Source organism: Nylanderia fulva, unplaced genomic scaffold (assembly GCF_048542155.1).
Source record: "Nylanderia fulva isolate GAGA-0341 unplaced genomic scaffold, ASM4854215v1 Scaffold31, whole genome shotgun sequence".
NCBI lineage: Eukaryota > Metazoa > Arthropoda > Insecta > Hymenoptera > Formicidae > Nylanderia > Nylanderia fulva.
The window spans coordinates 1,102,071-1,119,056 of NW_028190379.1; the positions used below are offsets into that span (position 1 = coordinate 1,102,071).

The 16,986-nt window shown below is 32.5% G+C and overlaps 3 protein-coding genes across 6 annotated transcripts; all 3 read right to left on the reverse strand.

Moving 5' to 3' along the window:
• Positions 1–44: 44 nt before the first annotated feature.
• shams (glucoside xylosyltransferase 1 shams) lies at positions 45–3,662 on the reverse strand. Its single transcript, XM_029300317.2, has 2 exons — positions 2,937–3,662; positions 45–2,801 (listed from the first exon to the last, which is right to left on the reverse strand). Exons 1-2 carry the CDS (start codon positions 3,426–3,428, stop codon positions 2,142–2,144), a joined length of 1,152 nt encoding a protein of 383 aa, XP_029156150.1. The 5' UTR covers positions 3,429–3,662; the 3' UTR covers positions 45–2,141.
• A 992-nt stretch (positions 3,663–4,654) lies between these two features.
• Positions 4,655–6,850, reverse strand: LOC114928952 (TOG array regulator of axonemal microtubules protein 2-like). Its single transcript, XM_029300318.2, has 6 exons — positions 6,793–6,850; positions 6,577–6,709; positions 6,064–6,312; positions 5,651–5,893; positions 5,320–5,484; positions 4,655–4,909 (listed from the first exon to the last, which is right to left on the reverse strand). Exons 1-6 carry the CDS (start codon positions 6,845–6,847, stop codon positions 4,765–4,767), a joined length of 990 nt encoding a protein of 329 aa, XP_029156151.1. The 5' UTR covers positions 6,848–6,850; the 3' UTR covers positions 4,655–4,764.
• A 72-nt stretch (positions 6,851–6,922) lies between these two features.
• Positions 6,923–13,978, reverse strand: Keap1 (kelch like ECH associated protein 1). 4 transcript variants are annotated; one of them, XM_029300313.2, is made up of 9 exons: positions 12,946–13,262; positions 11,526–11,825; positions 11,278–11,455; positions 10,433–10,753; positions 10,181–10,345; positions 9,382–10,049; positions 8,951–9,199; positions 8,311–8,609; positions 6,923–7,987 (listed from the first exon to the last, which is right to left on the reverse strand). In XM_029300313.2, exons 4-9 carry the CDS (start codon positions 10,742–10,744, stop codon positions 7,800–7,802), a joined length of 1,881 nt encoding a protein of 626 aa, XP_029156146.1. In that variant the 5' UTR covers positions 10,745–10,753; positions 11,278–11,455; positions 11,526–11,825; positions 12,946–13,262; the 3' UTR covers positions 6,923–7,799. The 4 variants fall into 4 exon arrangements, with proteins under 4 accessions (XP_029156146.1, XP_029156149.1, XP_029156148.1 ...); XM_029300316.2 differs by lacking the exons at positions 11,278–11,455; positions 11,526–11,825; positions 12,946–13,262 and adding an exon at positions 13,864–13,978; XM_029300315.2 differs by lacking the exons at positions 11,278–11,455; positions 11,526–11,825; positions 12,946–13,262 and adding an exon at positions 11,068–11,268.
• Between the last annotated feature and the right edge of the window lie 3,008 nt (positions 13,979–16,986).

The window sequence follows — 16,986 nt, forward strand, 5'->3', positions numbered from 1 at the left end:
TCACACTTTTGTATATGTATTATATAGATAGATTTTTTATTTAATTAGTTTTATCATGTATAATACTCATATAAGAAAAGTATCACAAATGACGTATCAAATCGTATTGAACAATCAAACGATACAAAAATGTGTATCAAATTGTATGTGTAAAAATGTGAACACTTTCGCCGAAATGTAATTCATATTCATATAAACATTGTATATTACAAATAACGTATATCTATAATCAATTATTATCGATGCATCAAAATGTGAGATTCTTACTTTGAAAATAGTATAAATTATATATTTCGCACAAAAATGTGGAAACAAATGTATTATTTTGATTTTAATATTTTGAAACCTTACGTCATTTTTAAAATAATTGCGCACATCCGCACTCTCTCAATCAGAGCTTATCTCTTATCAAAACCACTTATAAGTAGGTTTCAAGTAGTGCAAAATAACAATAGAAACAAAATTAATACTGTTGACGAACTTGACATTTTCCTCTCAATTTTTAGATTACATAAAATTAATCTAAATATTATATAATTATATAATATAAATATAAAAAAGAAATTATTTAATTATCATTAAAATATTATTGTAAGAGAGAAAAAAGAAAATAGATTGAGAAATGCAGCAGCTTGTCAAATATATGTTCCGCAAAGTTATAAGATAGGCCCTGATCATCGCTTTCCCTCATCAAGTATTGTTGCAAAGTATGAGATAAAAATGTATATAACAATATATATGTCGTATCGTCCCTTCTTGTACAAACAGTAACAACATAGCACACTTGTTAACAAAAAAAACCCAAATGCACTACATACAGAAAAAGTTCAGTCTATAATATACGGAGATTCGTCGTGGAATTAATGCGCGACTTATTTACATCTTCTAATTTGTAAGTGAATCGCGCACTCTCGTGAGTTCTTACGGACTATCCAGACTTAATAAACATTTCCAAAACATATTGCGCGTAAATAAACGTAGCTACACGGCAGAACCTACATAGACGACCGGATACGTTAATTGATGTAATTTACACACGCCGCTTATTCTTACGTAAACGAAGCAGAATGCTTATACATTAGCATAATCTAAGGCTCCTCGTTTAAAAAGTCCGTACTCTTTTCGAGTAATTAAACGTATCAACTCGCATATATGTGTACACATAATACATATAAGTACAGGGTATCCCATAGGAAATTGCTGAAACTAATTAACTGTCGTCTTTTAATGCATACAGTTATTGAGAAAACAAAAATTGTGTTGAAAAGAGCAGTTTTTAATGGATTTAAATAAAATTAAAATGTTTATATAGCAGTTTATTTTATTGAAAAATAGTAATAAAAGTGCTAATAATCACATATGTAAACAAATGATAAATATTTTCAAATTGCGCACTATTTGAATTTGTACGAAATTCTGTTCTTTTATAAAAACTCGTAAAAACTTTTTCTAACATATAATTTTTAATGTTATTGACAAGTGTTTTAATATCTGCTATTAAATCGAACACTGTTAAAAATATTTATCATTAGTTTGTATGATTATCACCATTTTTTTAATTACTTTTTATCAATAAAATAAAATAATATACATTTTATTTATATTATCCATTAAAAACTATAAACTTTCTCTTTTTCCCCAACACAATTTTTGTTTTCTCAATAACTGCATGCATTAAAAAATGACAGCTGATTAGTTTCAGCAATTTTCTATGGGACACCCTGTATATGTCTACACATAAGTTACGTATAGTTAAGTATTTTATAATATCTCGAAGGAGAATAATACTCCGGAAGAAAATACTACACTTATATGGTCAAAAATGGCCACTCAGATATGTACGAATACTCTTTAAGAGTCATCGTCACTTCGAAATATCTATATTATAATATATAATATTTGTAGTATATATATATATATATATATATATATATATATATATAATATTATATATTACTCTATTACATATATTAAGAATATTATATACTATATTACATACCATATTTTATATTTGTATATAATATACTGTATAATATTCGTCAGGACGAGCGCTATAAAGACTTCAAAATCTATAAAGATTTCAAAAGACAGTCCAAGTGTAGCTCGCGCGACCGTGTATAAAAAATTCTTGAATGGAAGCTTCAAAAATTGTGGGGAGTTAAATGCAACTCCGGCTGGATGATGAACACTTTGGGAACTTTACCGCAGTTAGACCTGTCTTCCAGTGCCAGGTAACTTCTCATCGGCACAAGCAGCTCGTCGTATGGATCCGTGTTTAGCTGATACTCCTGCATGGCAGTGTAGACGGCCCTGAAGGGCGGCTGCTTCTGCGAGTGGAAAGTGCCACGGGAACCGTGCAGCATCAGGGCACCCTCTCTTTCCGCCTCCGCACACACTGACATGTACATACAGTGATCAGGCCTGTAGTTGTATCTACACGAGTAGACGTACAGCTTCTCCGGATGATGGTGAAATATTATGTTGATGATATCCTGATCGCCCCAGGTGATCTTCAGTCTGTACTCCTTATGTATGGGAATCACGTAGTCAGTCCATCGAAACTCGCGCATTCTTGTAAGATTCATCAGCATCACTCCAGAGTTGACACCCAGCTTGCCGTAGTAAGGATGCTTGGCGAATCTGTTGTACCAGCCGGTGTTGGGATCCTCGTGTTCCGGGCTGAGGGCTGCCAGCTGGCTGGAGTTCATCTTCTTGAACTCGTCCCAGATCTTCTCTGGTGGGGCCAGAAACAGAGTGTCCGTGTCCACATAGAGCACCGCATCCGTATCATTCAGCACAGTCTAAAATAAATAAATTCATAAATAAATTCCTAAATAGATGCATAAATAAATAAATTTATAAAAGCCAATAAATAAAATATCCTAATAAAATAAAAAATAAATTCAAATAAATGCAATCAGCTGATGGTTGCTTACTGGTAGGAAGAGTCGCTGAGCTGCGCAAGGCTTGAACAGCTTCTTCCACATGGCCACGTCGCTGCCGTCCGGGAAGGTGATGGGTCGCACTAGGAAGTTGAAGGTCTTGTTCGACATGTGCTTCCATTCCGACAGTTTCTCGCTGAAGGCCGGAATTAGATCGTGCTCCGCCAGTATCACGAATTGCAGGGGCCTGTTAGTAAAAACCAGCGCCGACTTGAGCATCGTCAGAGCCTCGTGCACCCTGTCCCCGCACACCACGACGCATATCGTCACCTCGCCCGTCGACGACGACGACGACGACGACAGCGACGACGACGGCGTCGTTGTCGACGCGACTCCTGGTGACTTATTCCTCTGCAGCACCAGACGTTCCCGGCTCGCGAGCGTCTGGTCGTTCACCTTGCTGGAAAAATTCGCCGTCACGTTCAGCAGGATTATCAGCGCGGCCAGGATAAGGCACAGCAGGAACAACTTGTAAACGGATCTCATCGCGTGGCGCGTTACGTCACAAGAGCTGTCACTTTTTTTCTCTCTCCGTCTCGCTCACTCTATCGCGCGCGCGACCTGGTTGGCAGCGACCTGGACGGCATTTCGGATCCGCTGGCAGTGAACACCGCGTCGTCGATGCTGAATCTCTGGGCTCAGGAGATAGCAAACGCCATTTTGACATAACCTTTAACAGTCTGTCTCTCTCTCTCTCTCTCTTTCTCTTTCTTTCCTCTCGGATCATTTATACATTTATAAAAAATAATTTACAATTTATTTAATTATTATAATAAATTATTATTATAATAGAATATTATAATAATAAATTATTTATTATTATTTCTTATTTATTATTGTTTTTATTTATAATTATAATAAAATAATTTTTACTAATGTCTACTAATGCGTCCCCTGAGAAAGTAGACGTGAACTACGTCGTCACGCTCGGTAAAAAGCACGGTAAATGGTTCGATTCCGTGATATGGTTCGTGTTCAAATTTTATAATTTTATTTATGTATATGTACTTGCATTCTTCTTATCATTAATTTTATATAGCAAAACATATTGCGCAAAGAGATGTGCATTAGGAGAATATAAAGAAATGTAAAGAGATTCTAAAAAGTCGTATTTACGAATTACGAACAGTATATATGGAAATTATTTTTTATAATAAAATTAATGAATTATTTATTAACTTTTCCCATTTATGCGTAACTGAATATATCACGATTGTAGATCTCGAAATAATACATTTTTATATATTTATATTTAAGTAAGTATAATGGAAATGACATAAATAATCAAATTAAGAATTTATAGCAAGTTGTAGAAAACTATATATACTTCGTTCGATGATCTAAATAAATAAATATGTAATTCGGATTGCGCAGTAAAAATAAATATTTCGAAATCTCTATCCTCCTCATATGATATAATTTTATGGTAATATGTATATATGTTTAATATTTTAAACAATCCAATATCGTAGAATAAATAAATATTAAAATAACATATTAAACTTTATGATATATTGATTTTTTAGTTAATATTAGTAATAGACAACACAATGACAGAATGTCACTGCACATGTGCATATTTAGTAACTAATAAATTAGTAATATCGATAAATTAATAGTAACAATTGTGTGTTAGGAGATATAATAATAATAATAATAATATATTATAATTAATATAATGAATTAATATTAAAATAGAATAAATTTTCAAGTTATGTATTATATATAATTACAACACGATTTATTATTGATATATGTTATTACAAAAGATATGCACACTAATAGAGATCATCATTATATTCGGACATGATAATGAATAATGTTACACGCTATGAATCTGATTGTACTTTAAAGATAGTAATTGCTTCTCTATGCTGCTAATTATCTTCCAATCTACATCTTGATAGAAGAGAGTATCAAAATCTTGATGGCTCATCATTGCTTTCAGTGTTTTTTTTGCATCGTTCCTATAAAAGAATAAACAATTCACATATATATTTCTACATCATTTGCTAAGTTAGATTTCATCAATTTCAGCAATCAATTCTTCAATTTTATACGTAGTTTCTATTTCATATTTTAAATTTATTTATAATTATTAAAAGAATTAAGTTAAAATCTTAATGTTTTAAGATATGATAATAAAAGTAATTAATGTTAAAGATAATAATATTACATAATAAAAGATTTAAAATATATTTTTTATATTACTCTTATAATATTCTGCAAAACAAGCATCTCATATAAATATCTATTTATCAAAAAAATGTGTTTTATAAAAGGAGTTCTCATAGAAATATAAAAAATATTCATATAAATATTTACACAGTTACAAAAAGTTCTTATAAATATAATGATATATTTATTGATTAGATACCTTGTTTCATTATTACCATCAAGAAGAAATTTGGCACACATTGTAAATATTTTTCGGCGGCAATCCTTAAGATTTGGGTTTGATAGTAAACATTCCACTCCAATAATATTAATAATATTATAAAGCAGTCGACTTACAGTCGCTCTTATTAATGGATTCTTGTGGCTGTATATAAAAAATATGATACCAAAAATTTCATATAGCTTACAATTTAGTAACACAATAATGATTAATCAAAAACTCTGTATAATAAACGTAGAGCAATATATAAATATACATTTAAATATAGACACATCTATGTATTAATGGTGAAATAAATTCGTTCATTTACCTGGCACCATGTTCGCTGGTTAATATCCGGATAGAAATTGCAGGAGGCAAATGTGTCACCATAGAATCCAAGGCACGTTGAGCATCATTTCGAATTCCTTTGTTCGTGTGTGTACTTTTTAAAAGCAACATAGATACAAGTTCATCAAATTCAGGTCTTTGTGTACACTGGACTGTCTTATATAACTCCATCGTCACCTGACAGACAGACCTAACGACATGAGGTCTTGTATTTTTCAGTAAACTGTAATATAAAGATATCAAATTAGTAAGATATAAATATAAAACAAAATAAAATAATAAAAATAATAAATAAAATGATATAATAAAATAGAAAATAATAAAAAGAAAACAATTGAGAAACATGTTGAACATAGTGAAATATAGTGAAATAAATATGAAAATTGTCGAGACCTGCACAAACTTCGATATATGCGAGGCATATTAGAGTCCAGCAATTCTGGTTGAATCCTTGAAATATGCACGAGCTTTATTAAAGCCGGTATGGTGCTTTGCCATTGACCCTGTTTTAAGCTTTGCAGCGCATGTTTTAGAGTTTCTTGTAGATTCGTAAATTCCTCTGATATTCCTGTACAATCATTCTCCAGTAGAGTTGTGTAATCTCCATAATTGGTGATAGAATTAGGATCCTTTGTATGTTTGCTACATTGTAAAAGGAAAAAAAATACAAATTAATATTTAAATATAACATAAAAAGTAATTCAAAATTTTCTATTTTTTTATAAAACACATTTTTCTTATTTAAACACTATTTATTTAAATTGCTATAGAATATACATTATATGTTAATATAATGCACATTCTATTGCAATTTAAATAAAGTGTTATATAAATAGTGAATATATTAGAGGAAAATTCTAGTTGCATAGCAAAATATATTAAGAAATTAAATGCTCGCGGAAATACCTATCGATTAATCGTGGATCTCCCGAGGCCCCCGAATACGCTGTTTCGACAAATCGAGTTCTCATAACTTGCGTTGAATTTGTATTCTCACGTTGAATAGATACAGAAGCCGTTTCCATTGTTGTCGACTTACCTTTATTTTTTTCGAGATATATTTATTTATCGCAAAATAAAATACGCGTCAAAGATTATCTATGCTCGTCTAAATGTCCCTACCTGCACCTTTACACATAGGACATGTAATAAATCTCTTGCATTCCGTGTGCGCCATCTCATTGCAAATTTATATCAGAATATAAGGCAGTATGTATAAAGGGATTATATTTTTGCAAGAAAAAATTCGCGATTACTTCAATACTGCAGGAATTTGTCCGCTTTATTATCTTCGTCTTTAAGTGTCCATTTTAAACATGCAAGCATCGCTTGCATAACTTTCCATAAAAGCATCCTGCTTCAGCATTTAGATAAGTTCAAGCAGATGCGCGATATTAACATTTATAAAGTTTTACATAAATGCTGAACAAACATTTGTTAACATTCATTATTTATATGTAACAATTGTAACGAATATTACTACTTTAATATTCTTTTCAATCAGATAAATTAATAGAAATAAATTATAAGACTATTATAATGTATTATTTACAAAAGATGGTAGATTCAATATGTGATTATTAAACTCTGACAAAAAAAGACATTTGCAAGTTCTTCAAAAAATTTTTTTACACAATATGTAAATATTTTTATACATATATTATTTTCTTTTCTCTCTCTTTCTCTCTCTCTCTGTCTATGTATATATATTAATTATAGCGTCATCTATAATTAAAAAGCTGTAAAATATGCTGTAAAGTAGCTGTAAAAGCTGTAAAGTAGCACAGTCGCATATTTATCTTAATGGATACAATAAATTGGTCCTTTATAAGTCGACAAAACTTACTTCGTTTTGTTGAGAATGCACTTTTTGTCAGCTAGTCACAATTTTCTAATCAACCATCTTGGTCCAGTTCAATGACACATCGCAGTATGTAGTGTGCTATAAATACACTTATCAGTCGAGTTCCCTTAAATGTCGATTGGGAAGTTTGACGCGTATTTTTACTTTGTTTTCTTAGTTTTAGTTTTACACTTCTCTTTCGTAAATGAAAGACTAATGGCATCGTTGCTATCGAACGTTAATTAAAAAAAAGAAAAAAAAGAAAAAAATTGACTCAGTCTATGTATCACGATGGTGGTTTCTCTAGCGAAATATTATGATCCAAATGATCGCAATGTATGGGACACTGATAGTACGATACTGCACTGGCGTGGCCAGATCTCCCTGATGTCATAGGCACACCTTGGATCCATTGGTCCTGAGTCGGATCGTAAATTTCTACTATATCTACAAACGTCGCGCCGTCATATCCTCCTGAAAAGAAGGGAACATGCGTTAGCAATCATATATATAATGTACTTTTTGAAAAAAATAATATTCATAAACAGGGTGTCTATTCAAATTATATAAAATATTCCCTAATAAAATTAAAAATATAAAACAAAATATAATTTATTATAAACGTCTAAAGAAATACTAATTTATTTAAATATTATCTATTAGAAAATTGAACAATTTTCTATAAAATTTATTATTTGTATAAGATCTTGATTTTAAAAATAGATTGTCAATTAAAAAGTCAAAATTTTACCAGGTTTTCAAGATTTTTCAAGGTATCAACAAAATCGTACGCTTACCCATTGCATATAATTTGCCGTCGAGGACGGTGACGCTTAGCGCACTGCGAGCGATACTAACACTGCTCACACTTTCCCAGACGTCGTGTTCCGTGTCGTATCTCTCCACCGAATTCAATTGCGATTTCCCGTCGTATCCGCCTATAACATATATGTATTGACCTAGACTGGCAACTCCAGCCCCGGAGCGACTGCACTCCATAGGCGGCACCATCGTCCATTCGTCGTTCTCAGGATGATAACACTCGACCGAACTGAGACGATCCTTGCCGTCGAAACCGCCAATCGCGTATAGCAATCTGCAATAAGATCTCGACATATCATATCTATTATATTATGTCAAGTAGCCTTACCAAATACCTTAGATAGGGTTTCCTTTAATCAAAAAGCGGATATGATTTTAGAGATAAAATTGAAACATGTATACTATCTCTAATTGAGAGCAATACTAAATATATATGTATATAATTAGTATTAATAATATATCTCATTATATATAATAATTCATTTAATTAATATAATCTCATTAATAATCTTATAATTAATATGATTTACTTTAAAAACTGTGTATACTTAAATGTACTATACTATTTTGACATAGCTCAACTTTTCTTTCAATGCGATGATTAGTATATAATACCTATTCACTACTGCTACTCCTACGCCTAATCTCTTGATGTGCATAGATTTGACACTGGTCCACGTGTCTTGATCTGGATCATAACATTCGACGCTATTGTGATAGTCGGCACCCGCGCTACCTCCTACAGCATACAATAAACCATCCATCACGGCGACTCCGACTCTATTCCTAGGTACCGACATTGGGCTGCAAGGTCGCCATTGGTCCGTCATCGGGTTGTACCTGTCAACCCAATCGCTGTCGTACCTGAAAAGTACATGATTGTTTTTGTATTACATCTCAAAATTATATCTCTAGCTTCAGTATTAGCAGAAATCATGAATTGCGTAAAGACAATCTGCTGATTGTAATCTTTCCTTGATAACTACATTTGATATATAATTGTAGACTGTTTAGGCAACACACATAATTGGCATCCAAGTGCTAACCTGCTTCCTGGTGAGTTATGCCTGCCGCCGACCGCGTAGAACATTCCTTTTAGAAAGGCGCCGCCTAAACCGGATCTAGGTACGATCAGCTTGGCGTGTTGCGTCCACGTCTTGTCATCGGCGTTGTAGCCTTCCAGCACGTCGAGCGAATGCTTAAAGAAACCGCCAGCAATGTATATCACTCGCCGTGTATTCGGTGTACGCTCCTTGACAATTGGCTTCTTGTGCAGCGTCAAGTCTTTGAAGATCTGCGCGAGGTACTCGCGACAGGCCGGCACCTTTTTCAGCACGTCGCAGTTTTTCATCTGTTCCCGCAAAAAATTCGGCGTGAGATACTGGCAGCGTACCGCGTGCAAGATGTGTTCCATCTTGGGTCGCCTCGCGTCCTCGTTGTACTTGACCCACTTTAGCACAGCATTGTAAACCTCCCTTTCTTCTTGCACGTTTAACTCGTCTTTCCTCACCAGCGCCACCAGCTGTATGGCAGACAGTTGCAGAAATTCCTCCTCTTGGCATATCTGGTTAAAATGCTGGACGATGAACTGATTTGCCTTGTGGTACAAATCATGACAACCATGCTGCTCCGCAAAGTTGGCGATTCCAATCGCATTCGTGGGGTCCAGTTGCCTCTCCAAAAAAACACAGCACGCATCTATCACATTAGTGACCTGTATCGCAACAGTATTTAAATGTTAAATCACAGATACATGATAGATCATTTTTTTTTCTGCTATCTACTCATGTATAATTGACACAATGCATATCACTTTCTGCAATTGTGATCTCCATTTTCACATACTTGGAACATGGTAGCTGCTGATAGCAGTGAACACACTGTAATCTCAGTGACTCTTATTTGACCAGTGTACATGAAATACATTAAACGAGCCATTGTTGTCGGACAGACACCTTGGAGCTTCACTCTTGTCATCTCGCATTCTTTTAATCCTCCGGTAAACATTGCCTGGAATTTGACCATTGCTTAAATTTTGACTAAATAAATAATTTACACTAATGCACAATAATCTTTTTTATGGCTAGTTAAACTCACCTTAAAGTAGGGACTAGCAGCTGCTAAAATAACTTTGTGCGCATGGAACAGTTCGGTACCAACTTCCAGTATAACGTCAGTCAGCATATGATGGCTGCGCATCATGAACATCATCTTCATGGCTTCCTTAAGATAATTTGCCATGCAGAATGTCATGTCCCCGAGGTCGCCTCTGTGCTTCTCCGTATTGAGCATACCCTCCCAATCCGTTTCTTCCCCTGATACGAGTGGCGTGTTCGACGCATTATTGCTCTGAGATGGGAAGCCACTTCGTGCCCCTTTCTTCTGTTGATAATCTCTCTCCCCATCCATTAAATCGAGCTGCAAAGCGACAAGTGGAGAAGTGCACCTTTATATATATATATACATATACATATATTTATATATATACATATATATATATATATATATATATATATATATATATATATATATATACACATTTACATATCTCGTGTCATTATACCAAACAATGACTATACAATCGATCACGTATCTCTCTCAAAACACGTAATGTGTCATTTATTATTCCACATACCAGAAGTGCTAACAAACACCGCTCACACTTTTTCAGAACCGATCCGGTCCTTCAAATCTACAGATGTCAAAGTAAAAAAAAATAAAAAAATAGAAACCTCGAAGATACTTCGCACACGTGATCGCGAGATGTTTTGGCGGCGAAACTCGCGACATCATCATCATCATCATCATCATCGTCGTCGTTATCATCTTTGTCATCGTCGTCTCCCATCGGCGCGGACTCTCTTTTTCTCTCTCTCTCTCTCTCTTTCTTCCCTTCTGCGCGCGCATGACACATGACACTTTGACACTTATTTGACACTTACCCGGCTGGCCAGGATCGCGGGCGATCTACTGGCGTCGAGGAATCGTCGAGACGGGGAAACTCATGTTTCGCGATCGGAGCTCGCCGAGAGTGATACAACACGATGACGATGACGCAGGCATCCTCCGACGCCGACTCTGCTCCGCCGATAGATGCGGCGTCACGCGGACGTGTGCGCACTAAATAATGTAATATAATATATATATATATATATATATTATATAGATGCGTGACGATTTGCATACGCACGTGTTTGCCGCTGTCGATCGCGACTCGAGTGCCCGATCGGGTGTCCCGGACACGCGCGGGTGGGATGGTCTCTCTTTTGGAGCCGCGACAAGAGATCGCTTCGTCACGATTTGCACTGTAGAACTGTAGATAGGCCGGTGTACCTTATTAGTCCGCACCTCCGATAGTGGTCGGCTAACTGGCTGGTTAATAATCCATCGTGTGTATATGATATATGTGTCCCTGACGGTGACTCGGTAATAAATAAACGAGGAAGAAATATCGCGGCGTAAAAGTATGTGTAAAATAAAAGACCTCCCTCTGCAATTAAAAATATTACTCATTTCGAGACGAACGCGTCGAATTTATTTAATTTTTAAATCGTTATTTATTTGGATTTTTTATGTATTTTTTTTAGATTTTTTATGTTAGTGTGGATACGGGAAAATCGTCGGTTCTCTTTCTCTCTGTGACATTGAATTTCTTTGATCGATTTCGTAGAATGGATTAATAATCGTATGAAGCTGTGTAATTACAATAACGTGAAGCAAAAATAATATATGCGATGGAACACAATGCATTTAAAATTTTCTCGAGATCTTTTCCTCTTGAATAAAAATATTTTTTGCTGAATCCAATCTTTGATTAATATAAAAGAATATTTTAAATAATAATAAATCTTTGATTAATTATTTCTATTATTGCGAGAATTCTTTAAAAAAATCTCTTCTTTTTATTTTTAAAATTTTTGATTCTTTTTTTATAGTTGCATTTCTTATATACACTTTTCCATAAAATTTAAAAAATCAAAAGAAAAATAGTTAAAAAATAATATGCATTGTTTTTCTTTTTGTTTGCTTTTTTTAAAATTTATGAATATATCAATGAATTTTTAGAGCAATTTAAATATTATGTTTCTTATATTCTTCTCTATTTAAAAATAAAAAGAAAAATTGCTAAAATAAATGTGCATTTCTCTTTTCTTTGCTTTTTAAAAATTTAAACATATATTATAGTAAATTTAGAGCAAAACATCTTATACATTTTTCTCTGTATTTCTATAAAATTTAAAATAAAAAGAAACCTGCTAAAATTTTTTCTTTTTAAAAATTTAAACATACACTGAATTTAGAGCAAAAATTTAGCTAAACTTCTTCTACATTTCCTCGTATTTCTATAAAATTTAAAATAAGAAGAAAAATAGTTAAAAAGGAATATGCACTGTTTTTCTCTTTTTTGCTTTTTTAAAATGTAAATATATATATCAGTGAATTTAGGACAATATACATATTATTGTCATTAATTAAGTCATATAGTGTTGTGTTACATATATTTTAACGAAGGCATATGGTATTTTGCGGACGTGTGAAATCGAGATATTCACATATGAACGATGGACAGACAATATATAAATATAATGTTTAAAATATAATTTTCTCACCTTTCGGAGATATTTTACATACGTAGGAGAGAATATATCTACAGATAGAGAGAATCTATAGGCAGATACATCATCATCGGAATAAAGTGCGCCACGTGAAAAATTTCGCGAGAACGACAGAGGAATTAAGAGAGGCGCGCGTAGATATATGTATAGTGATAGGGAAGAATTTCGCGTTCTTTTCGTCGTCAGGACCATGAAACAGCAATCGTGACCGTAGATGACTCGAATGACTTGCAAATTCCGCGGCTCGTTCGCCTCGACGACGTGCGTAATCGAGCGAGCGATACTTGGAAGCGACTTGGTGCGCGATATACATATATATTTTCGTGTCAGCTGTTCCGCGTCCAAGAGATAGATACGTAGAGATAGATGAATTAATCACTTTTGACAGTCATGATAGTTTTAACGGAGATGAACGATAAAATATACACTACTTTTTTTTTTGTTTGTCACAAAGGCTAAACTGAATAAATTTAACGTACCGTTGTTAGATAATAAAGCAGATATATATACATATCTATATATGTAAAAGAAGAAAAAAGAGCGGAATATGTACATATATATATATATATATATATTATATCAAAGCGGAGCAGATATAGTCATAAAATACAATGACAGATATATTATTATATAATTGATAATTGAATAATTTAATATAAATTTCTTGATTTAATATTAATACTGTTTGAATAATTTTCATTCACCTTTTAATTAATTTTTTAATCATTATCAGAGAAAATACTTTCAGAGTTATTTTATCACATATCATATCATATAACCATAAAATGTCGAGCCATATATATTATTAAATAATATAATATATGTATATAATAATAATTATTATTAATTATTATAATATATAATAATAATTATTATTTCATATACTCTTAATTATACATATATTTCTTTTACCTTCTTCAACAGACAGTTTCAATATTTTTAGAAACATATGCTCCATTTTCCTTTTTTTTTCTTTATCAGAATCGGTGTTTTTGCTTCTTCATCACTGTACATACATAAATATAAATAATATATATACCAGAGAGAAAGATGAGAGCGGCCAGGCCGGCGTTTTGGCTGTTACCGTTTTTACGGGACTGCTTGAAGCGCCCCTCGCACCCGTTTTTAATATCGGAACTAACTGCACACCCATTTTCTGGCAGGGTCGATAAAGTTTGTATTTGGTGCGAGTCCGTGCTACGCCCATAATTTTCGTGTTAACACAGTATCACGTATTCATTCTGTATATGTGCGATCTTTTCTCTTTATTTATATATATATATATATATATATATATATGTATTTATATAATTTGTATAAAAACTAAAATATAATTATTAAAATATATATATATATATGTATATGTGTAATGAAATATATAAATCTTATTTTAATTAAAATAAAAAAAACGATTAATTGTTCGACCACCTGGATTTTGGAATGTAATTTTTAATATATATTATATTATATTTAATATTTATCGCCGCTTCTATTAATATGAAGTGCAATGTCAACGTGCAATAATGTACAATTATTTAAAGTTTCCATGCCTAATGTATCATGCCGGTATAAAAGAACGTCAAGTAGCATGCGTAGCCGAGCAACTAAGATGACGAGCTGAAATCGTAGACATTTCAAGTTCAAACCCCTACCTTTTTCAGATTTTTTTTTTCACTTTTTTCAAATAAGTTATTATGTGTATAAATGTGTAATAATCAATATATCATTATTTGATAATTTTTTTTGTAATGGAACAAAATAAATTATTTTTTAATTCTGCAAGGAATTTAATTATTAATGCAAACGCCCACACACATAATTTAGATATTCAATTTTTTTTAGTTCAAATGTTTCTTGCAATCTGTATACGACAATCAGTCCACTCGCTGTGCCACAGATTGCATCGCATAATACGCTCAGAGTTATAATACGATAGAGATCGCTTTACGCTGTTTTTCCTTGAAATAAATAAATTTTACGTGTTGTGTACGCGTGTTTAGTATATTTGTTTCTTTCATATTAATTTTAACTATAATTAGTTTTTTAATTAAGATTATTTTAGTGTTAGTTGTTTATTTGTTAGTGTCCTGTTTTCTTTAATTTCGCATTTTTTAATTTTCTTTTTTTTTTGGTGTTGGTGCTAATTATTATTTTTATTTTACAATGTCGAGTAAACACCGGTTTTACGATAAATGTGTGTATTTAAATTGCACAAATATTAGGACAAAAGATGGAAAACGTTTATTTCGATTTCCATTACAAACGGGTGCGAGACATGATTTATGGTTACGCAATAGTGGTGAGTTTATAAAATTGATTTACTTATTTATATCAATATATAATATATATTGATATGATATATGAAACAAATATATATATATATTCTTTGTTTTTTTTAATAAAATATGTCAGATATTATGTATGTTTACGTATGGATTACGTTGAAGTGTTTCTTTGCCGCGTTTTTCTGATCTCGCCGAACGGTTCGCGAATCCTGTGCGAATAAAAAACGATGCGCGTGTGTGTGTGCGTGCGATTGTGATGATCAGTTTCAGTTCGTCTTTAACGCTTGACGAGAGAAGAGGTCCCGAACTGCTGTAAGTTTATAAAAACATATTTTTGTATAACACATTAGAACGATTTTATATTATTTTTTTTTGTCTAGAAAACGTTATATTAATAACCGTTATGAAAACGATCTCGACGACGGCGACGATGCCGGTGACGACCGTCGTCAAGATCGTTTTCATAACGGTTATTAATATAACGTTTTCTAGACAAAAAAAAATAATATAAAATCGTTCTAATGTGTTATACAAAAATATGTTTTTATAAACTTACAGCAGTTCGGGACCTCTTCTCTCGTCAAGCGTTGAAGACGAACTGAAACTGATCATCACAATCGCACGCACACACACACGCGCATCGTTTTTTATTCGCACAGGATTCGCGAACCGTTCGGCGAGATCAGAAAAACGCGGCAAAGAAACACTTCAACGTAATCCATACGTAAACATACATAATATCTGACATATTTTATTAAAAAAAACAAAGAATATATATATATATTTGTTTCATATATCATATCAATATATATTATATATTGATATAAATAAGTAAATCAATTTTATAAACTCACCACTATTGCGTAACCATAAATCATGTCTCGCACCCGTTTGTAATGGAAATCGAAATAAACGTTTTCCATCTTTTGTCCTAATATTTGTGCAATTTAAATACACACATTTATCGTAAAACCGGTGTTTACTCGACATTGTAAAATAAAAATAATAATTAGCACCAACACCAAAAAAAAAAGAAAATTAAAAAATGCGAAATTAAAGAAAACAGGACACTAACAAATAAACAACTAACACTAAAATAATCTTAATTAAAAAACTAATTATAGTTAAAATTAATATGAAAGAAACAAATATACTAAACACGCGTACACAACACGTAAAATTTATTTATTTCAAGGAAAAACAGCGTAAAGCGATCTCTATCGTATTATAACTCTGAGCGTATTATGCGATGCAATCTGTGGCACAGCGAGTGGACTGATTGTCGTATACAGATTGCAAGAAACATTTGAACTAAAAAAAATTGAATATCTAAATTATGTGTGTGGGCGTTTGCATTAATAATTAAATTCCTTGCAGAATTAAAAAATAATTTATTTTGTTCCATTACAAAAAAAATTATCAAATAATGATATATTGATTATTACACATTTATACACATAATAACTTATTTGAAAAAAGTGAAAAAAAAAATCTGAAAAAGGTAGGGGTTTGAACTTGAAATGTCTACGATTTCAGCTCGTCATCTTAGTTGCTCGGCTACGCATGCTACTTGACGTTCTTTTATACCGGCATGATACATTAGGCATGGAAACTTTAAATAATTGTACATTATTGCACGTTGACATTGCACTTCATATTAATAGAAGCGGCGATAAATATTAAATATAATATAATATATATTAAAAATTACATTCCAAAATCCAGGTGGTCGAACAATTAATCGTTTTTT